We start from the raw sequence: 8,283 nt of genomic DNA, 5'->3' as shown, positions 1-8,283 counted from the left end.
CACACACACACACAAAAAGCCTGTTTATTTAAAAGCAGAAGCAACACTTCAGGTTGCCTGTGTGCTGCCGAGTTGCAACTCAAGAAGAGAAGTAGTCATGACAAGAGGTTGTTGATGTATCTTCCTGTGTGTGTTTGTGTGCAAGATAGAGAACTAGCAGTGAGAGACCAGTTGTGCCACTTAGTTCATCAGCCCTTCACTCTTAAGACTTGCTGATGTCAGGATGCAGACGCTTAAAAGTAGCCCGCCATTAGAAGGGTTATGATATGTTGGCTTTGAGCTGTGGTGCCTGGATTCTTAAACACAGTTGAGGTAAGTGCTCTGTAAAGGCTGTGCCATAGGGCCAGGCTGTGACGGTGTACAGTGTTTCCTCATAGCTCTTGCTGTTTCCTGCTGCTTCATCCAGGAGTATTGCAGATGTGTTTCGTGTTATTTTGGCTGCATATAAGTATTCTCACAGTGACTTTAAAGAAGATATATTTAGTCACCTTTATCGCTTGTTAAGGCGGTCAGTGCCACCCTCAGAAGATCAAAAACTCCCACGGTCATCTTTTAGTTAAGTTTTTTGTGTATCCAGGTCAGATACAGGGTGAGGTTCACAGAGGGCCCGTTGCTTTGTTTAGTTGTGCAATGATTTTTTTTATATGCTTCTGTGCATCTATTTTTGTACCTCTCTTGTTGCCGTCATTTGCTTTTATTTTGAGTTTGCATTGGCCCCAAAAACCCCACCATACGTAAAGGAGGATCTGACTACAACAATAATGTGAGCAATATGTAGAGAAATATCATCATATCCAGGGAAATTTATTGTAACTCACTTCAGGGACCACATTAATGGGGAAGTGAAAATCTTATATCGTGAAATTCAGTTGTAATTGATTTGGAGGGTAAGATTGATGGCCGGCCACTCTATCATTGGCTGTTTTTTGTTGTGAGGCGATTGTTTTGGTTATTTTATTGTTTTATTTCGCAGTTTTAGCCGTCTCCGTCTTTGAAAATTCACCTTGGTAAGTAACTATAAAGCACAACTGAAAGCGCGAAGTTAAAGGAACTGATAGTTAGATTGGTGCATATTACATGTGATCTTGCACTATTTTCTGTAAATGGCGATTGAAAATCATTTCTCTGTGCAGAGCAGACGCGCGTGTCTTCGCAAATATTTAATTTCCGGTTGCAAAATTGCCTGACCTTATTGATCTTTTAATCTAATTCTCAATAAGAAGTGAGTGCTAGTATCTTTCAAAATATTGATCTCTTTCTTAAACTGGGTCATGTTTCCATAGCCAGAATTGTTTAACACCATCAAACTGAACACTTAAAAAATTCTCTGTAAGTTAAATCCGTTATAGGTTTGGGAAATTGCAGCTTGTCGCAAAGAACCTAACTCTATATGTTAAATACTGTATGAGTTTGGAACTTGTCTTGTCTGTGGATTGCTTTACCTGTCATTTATTTTTCTCTCTTTTTGTTTTTACCTACAGAGTAAAGCTGGCCTTCTCCACCTTTTAAAAGTCTCCCCAATGTGGCAAACGTGGGTTTAGAGGATGATGTTTGCAGCTCCAGAGCCCAGCAAAGACATCGTGGAGTGGCTCTCCAGCCTCCGCTTGTCTCACTATGCCCCGTTTTTCCATCAGGGAGGTTATAAATCTCTGGAAGACTGCATGGACCTGACAGAAGAGAGTCTTCTTGAGCTCAAAGTGCTGCCGACAGGCCACCGTAGACGCATCCTCCGGAGTCTGGAGGCACTGGGGTTCAAGCAGCTGAGTGGAGGGGAAGATGAAAGTGAAGAGGATGGAGCAAAGAACTTGAGGGAGCCAGTGCCATACCCAAGACATATCTTCCTGAAAGATAGAAAGAGGGGGGCATCATGTCAGCAACCAAAGGAACAGAGCAATCACAATTTGGAAGCAAGTCAGAGTTTACCTCCAGGAGCAGGACTGGGAGAAAAAGCTGAAAACCTTCCAAGGAGCAGTTACCTCGTCCCGCCTCGACCAGCCCCACGTAACCCCAAGAACATTCAGAGATCTGCACAGACCTGCCTGCCTGCTTCCGCATGTTCCAACAGCAGCAGCGAGTCCCTCTCTGCTTCTGAAATACCAGATCGAGAGATTACTACAGAAGATCCGTTGCATGGCACGAACTCCATCGCCTGTTCCGGTGACGATGGGGGTTTTCAAGGTGAAATGGTTGAAAACTCAATTTATGAGAGGCCGCCCAATTTAAATCCTCCTGTTGGTCAGAGGCTTAGTCGCTCCTACAAACTCAGGCACCGGCCTGTTCCTGAAATCCCAAATCCAACCACGGTGCCACTTCAGGACAGGTACTGCAGTTAAGTTCATTTGGTGTTTGTTTGACATTTTGGGAAATAGGCTCACATGAGTTGGATACAATATGAACATGTTGTTGTTAATTATAGAATTAATAAGCAAAAAAAGGCTTAAAAAAAGAAGGAAAAAATCAAAAACACATATAAGAAAACCATATAAATGGATTATAAGTAGTCGATTAGCTTTGTTGTTTACTCTGCATTTGTGGTAAGATAAGCAGTTGGTAGCAGTAGTTTGAATATTTATGTTACAGATATGTAATTAAAGCCTCACCAATTCACTGCTGGGGAAGTGTTAGCTATTTGCTTATTTGTTGGTGTCACCATTTATAACAGCGAATACATAAAGAATAAAGTAAATAAGATGATTAATGCAGCTGAAAGAATATAAATAATAATATAATGTGATCCTAACTGAGACGGAGCCCAGCCAACGTGTACCTGTTTCAATCGTTTAAAGGCCAGGAAATCTCCAAATTGGCAGTTGGATGCTCTGTGCTAGCTGTAGCTTGTTAGCTTTTGGTATAGGCTTTATGTTTACCCTACGTCGGTGACAAAAAAGATACTACTTGTTGGTTTGCTTGTGTTAATAGGAAGGTTTTGAACATCTGTACAGAGTGAAGCTAGCTATTTCCATTTCTTTAAATTCTTTTCTCGGCATCATCATCGACATCATCATAATCATTGACAGGATGTAGCTAAGCTAGCTGTTGCTGCTAGGGATCGCTTCGTGTCTAAACTCAGACTCTGTGAATGTAATCATAGTTTTTATTTAACTATTTCCTGAAACTGCTAACATCTTTATAAAGGAGTGTGCTTTATGTATTTTATTTAGTTTCAGTTTTTGTCTTTGGCAGTATCTTCATATTCTCTGCATGGCCACGAGAGGTACACATCAATCTTCTTACGCTCAGCAAGGATTACATTTTCAAGTCAATTCCCCCAAATGTTGAACTATTCATATAAGCAGAAAGTTTGACTTTATAAAAGTTTAGGAGCGGTTTTTGGGTCCAAATCAAACAAGTACAAATAACAAAGGCAAAAACACTTGGAGAGATGTGTTTTCATGCTGCCGTGCTAGGAATTAATGCAAAGGCAAATCTTTTTCTCATTGTTTTCAGATTTACACTGATGGAGAACCCGAGGCCTCTAATTTCATGTTCAAATCTGCAATCCGCGCGCATTAATATCTCTCTCACTGATGTACTTTTAAACTGTGAAACTAACTTTCAGACTTCCACATCTCTTTTTCTGACGGCCTTTACGTTAACGTGGTGTCACAGATTTTCCCACGTGCTGCTATGCTGGTTCTAATCCACTGATTTTTTTTCTCTCTCCCTCTTCCTCCTCAGCGCACCGCCATCGCAAACAACCAGCCCTGAACACCTAACCAGCTCCGATGGTCCCACCGGTGCAAATGGCATACAGAAAGGTACACACAGTCTTTCAGCTGCATCCGCTTTATCTCTGCCATGAATATTTCATTCCACAGTAGAGGCAGCAGCGGTGCTGTTGTTTGCCCGGATGAAAGTAGGGAGAGGAGATGAGGGGTAGTGCGTAGGTGGGGTGAGGGTGTTCAGAGGCTGGTGTCGTGGGAAACGCCGGCACCCCCCTTTTCAAGAGGTGATCTCACAGGGAATATGCTCTCTCACATCTTGTCCCTCAGCGAGACCCTGGTGTGTATTTCTGTCACAGTGCTCTCCAAAGTTTTTTAGAAGTTGTTCAAGTTTGCTAACAGCACACAGACTTGTAGTACAACCATTACAAATATGTTTTTGAATCCGTCCCAGCCCTGTTTATTGGACCTAGTCGGCCCCGCCACCTGAAGTAGATGCACTCTCTCAGGATTATGTGATGCTCTTCTATGATGACAGTCTGTACAAATATGTGGTAAACACCCTTGAACGTGTCAGTCTTTTTGGGACCATATGTGACCACATGGTAACATCGCCCCTCGCAGCGAATCAACAGATTTCCGTCCGCGTTTTTTGACATTTCCTTTACGCTCCTTTCTTGTTCCGCGTGCCTTTACCGCAGCAGTCTCCTGGCGGTCTTGTTTTTCCAACGTCTTCTCTGTATGGAACAAGGCAGGGAGTGAGACTTGAGAGAAAGGCACGACAGTGAAGTGGGTTGGGAGGAACGAGCAGGGGAAGGATGCAAAGCAGGCTGAGAGAGACGGAGGAAGAGAGGGAGCCGAGACGGCCCCAGAGCAGGGAAATGAGGAGCTCGACTAGCAAGTAAAAAACTCCCTGCACAGCAAGGCCTAGCAAGGCGTTATTTGACATATCATTTTACCCAAGCATATTTGAAGAGTTTATGCCGAGATGAGAAACAAGCAGTGCAGTCTCACAGAATGATTGTTGTATTAAATCAAAACTTGCTACTGGAGGCTGGCAGAATTTTAATTAACACCTTCTCTCCTCCTCTCTAATTTTAAAATCTCATTAAGGATGCAGTTTTCTGTCTAGTGCTTCTCTATCAGCTCTACAGCAGCACAGCAGACTGTTCTGGGTCTTCACTAATTTGAATTAAAAAAAGTATGACTTTATTAGTTACACCTAGTTACACCTTGATACTACACCTTGGACCACCTTCATAACTCTTTTTCCAAAAAGACAGCCTACCTCGCACCCTTAACGACGAGTTTGACACTAGGGCTGCCACAAACGATTATTTTAATAGTCGACTAGTCACCGATTATTTTTGCGATTAGTCGACTAATCGAATCTTGCATCCATTGGACGTAAAACATACAGCTTATTGCACCAGCAGCATCTGCTCTTATATAACTGTCATTAGCTTACAGCTTGAAGTGTTTAAGGTTTGTGCTAACTAAAAATAAAGACAAGATGATAGTTGATTAAACTTTTAATGAATTTTGCAGATTGTGTCAGTGGAGTTTAATAAACTCAGCCGTCTGCTCCTTGCTATCTAAAATATAACAGGACACCGGAGTATATTCTCCAGCATCTCACACTTCTGATAATCAGTTTTCTGTTTGACGTTTATTCAGCTGTGTCAAAACTATAACTTTAATCTCAGCCAAACCGATTTACTCAGGAACAAATAAAACACTGAAGCCAAACAATAACATTTTTAAGTTATCTATAAGTGACTTATATATGTTTAACCTGAGTAACGAAAGACCGCGGGGGGTTTGAAAATGATTTGCTGTTCTCGCCGGCTCTAGTGAGCCTTGAACCCCGACTAGCTATTGAGCTGGTGGGTAACAGACGTCTCCGAAAACGTCGGAGCACTTTTACAAATATGTGGTGTCTTGATAAACCGAGCAGATATTTGAGGTTTACACAGCTACATTCTTGCCCGAAAATATGTTAAAAGTTTATTTTGTGACCCAGAAAGAATAATAAAAGTAATATTAAAACTAAGTAGCTGCCGCCATTGTTGGAAACTGGAATTGGCTGAGCCGTGCTATGAATTCTGGGATAGGTTGGGCCATACGCCCGACCCATCCTTCAAATCTGGGGAAAAGTAGGACGCATTTGTCGGCTGCATTTGCAGAAGTCTTAGAATTTGGACAAACTTTGTCGTGTCACTGTAACGCAATCGGCCTACAAATGCGCCCTGCGAAGGATGCGGCCCCTGAATTTGGACACAGCTACGATACCGGAGTTGCTTCTTCTTCTTTGGGGTTTAACGGCAGCTGGCATCTTTGTACATGCAGTGCTGCCATCTTCTGTTTCAGTCCGTTATTACACTCTTAATTCCTACTACTTATTCCTGCGTCTTTCAGGATCTTACAAGGCTTTAAACGACGCGTCGACTATTAAATATGTCGTCGACGTAATCGTGACTAGTCGACTAATCGTGGCAGCCCTATTTAACATATAAGTATATATCAATAAAGACATGGTTTGGCGACCATCTGGGCTTTTCAAAGGATAGCTGCATAGGCAGAGACCACCCTCACTCATTTCTGACCCAGTCAGTTTATTCTATAAGAAGGCCTAAAATATATCAGAAATCTCTCAATTCAGAAAAGAGCTTCAAGGGTTACTCATCGTTGGCTTATAGAGGCATAAAAAGTTACGTTTTCATGGGATAGATTCACCAAGGTGCTGGAGATTTTGGTGCATAATATTGACGTGATAGCGTCACACAGTTATCAGGATGCGAATCTTCTGGTCAACCACACCCCAAAGTTGCTCTATTGGATTGAAATTCATTGACTGTGGAGGCCATTTGAGTATGGTGAACTCATCGATGGGTTCAAGAAACCAGTTTGAGATGATCTGAGCTTTGTGACGTGGTGTGTTATCCTGCTGGAAGCAGTCATCAGAAGATGGGTTCACTGTAGTCATAAAAGGATGGACATGGTCAGCAACAATACTCAGGTTGGGGTTTAAATGATGCTCATTTGGTACTAAGTGGCCGAAAATGTGACAAGAAAACATCGCGCACAACATTACACCACCAGCTGCCTGAGCTGCTGATACAAGGCAGGATGGATTGATGCTTTTATGTTGTTTACACCAAATTCTGATACTACCATCTGAATGTCACAGCAGAAATCATGTGTTGATCTTGCTGTGTTGACCAAATACTAAAACTAAGGACGTACTCTTTTTACTCTTTACACTTTTTTATTATTATTTTTTGTTTCAACACTTGAATTAGTTTTAGCTAACTTTAATAACCTTGGTGTCAAACTACTGCACTTGTTTCATTTTGATGGTGATTGATAAATAAATAATCCTCAGTGTCTTATGGTACAAAGACAACTCCGTTTAGTCGTCTTTTTGTGTTTTCATCGCCTTCGCTTCAGCGTATATATCTCTTGAACGCCTTGATGGAACTTCTTTAAAGTTGGCACACACATTCACTTGGATGCGAGGGCTTTTCATTTGAAGTGATTACTTGAAGTGCTGAGTTTGTATTGTGGCGAGTAGGCGTGAGTTATTCTGTGCTGGCAAAAAAATAGAAGAAAAAAGGAAGCGCTGCGTGGCTCTGATGGCTGAGCTGACAGGTGTTCTTCAGTTGGGCAGGTAGAAGTACAAAGAACAAAATTCAGGAAAACTAGATGCTGTGTGGTTCATGTGTAACTATAGAAAACTACTGAGGCACTCTGTCTTTGTGTAAAACGATACTTTAAGTTTATTTTCTGAGCAAATTGGCAAGAAAGAAGCAGACTAACACATCCTCTGAGTTTTCATCGGGATCTGTGTTGATTCAGTGATGCCGAGAGGTTTTTTTGCTTTATTTACCTTCACATTAGATTAGCGATGCTGGTGACCGTCGCCGTGTTGGTAATGCTCTGGTCGCGCAGACAAACCAAAGCAATCGCCCTTATCAGATTAAAAGGATAATGCAGTAGCTTGACCAGACGTAAACACGACTAACTGTACTCATCAGACGATAGCAGATAAAAGCACGCTTGTAATACACTGATGCTGCAGATAAAATCACATCTGCTTCGAACAGTTAGCATGCTTACCGTGATGCAGTTTAAATGCTAATTTGCTGATGTACAACTGGTGTAATGCATGAATGGAAATCTATGAAATTTTTATGTAACTTATCAGAGATGCTGACGATTAAAAAAATGCACACAAGAAAGCTTGATGTGTAAAATGAAGATGAGTATGCACACTAGCTGCTATTTCTAAGTCAGCTATCAAGTTTGAGCAAAGGTGCGTTGTTCATTATGCAGCCTCCTTTGAGCTGTACTGAATCAGCTTGAGGATGACAGTCAGCTGGGTTTGATCTCATTAAAGGCTTGTTCAAGGAAATTAACTTGCAGGCTGTGACTTAAGTTTACACCAGAGGATTGCTCACCAGTGTGATGGTGGGACAACAGCATCAGAGCAGAGAGTGTCAAAAGTCAAATTGTTATTCTAAGTAGAGAGGGGCTCTCCAAGTGTGACACCATTGTTGCACTGAAGGTTTCCAAAAACACTCTGCACAAACTGCATCAGTTGTATCAGGCAGACCAAATG

At 41.8% G+C, this 8,283-nt stretch overlaps 1 protein-coding gene across 2 annotated transcripts in view; it reads left to right on the top strand.

The window, feature by feature from the left end:
• The window catches only part of arap2 (ArfGAP with RhoGAP domain, ankyrin repeat and PH domain 2), a 165,837-nt gene that overhangs the window by 1,780 nt on the left and 155,774 nt on the right, over positions 1-8,283 (top strand). Inside the window, exons 1-3 of one of the 2 annotated variants that reach the window (XM_013915588.1) lie at positions 112-312; positions 1,482-2,320; positions 3,679-3,758. In XM_013915588.1, the coding sequence (XP_013771042.1) occupies positions 1,545-2,320; positions 3,679-3,758 (856 nt within the window). In that variant the 5' untranslated portion in view covers positions 112-312; positions 1,482-1,544. Of the gene's footprint in view, positions 1-111; positions 313-1,481; positions 2,321-3,678; positions 3,759-8,283 lie in introns of those variants that run through there. The other variant, XM_005751799.2, reaches the window with a different exon arrangement.

This window comes from Pundamilia nyererei, unplaced genomic scaffold (assembly GCF_000239375.1).
Source record: "Pundamilia nyererei isolate P.nyererei 1_Seehausen unplaced genomic scaffold, PunNye1.0 scaffold00327, whole genome shotgun sequence".
In the NCBI taxonomy this organism is placed as follows: Eukaryota; Metazoa; Chordata; class Actinopteri; order Cichliformes; family Cichlidae; genus Pundamilia; species Pundamilia nyererei.
The sequence above is the reverse complement of the archived record's forward strand: the minus strand, read 5'-3'. Positions and strand labels throughout refer to the sequence as shown.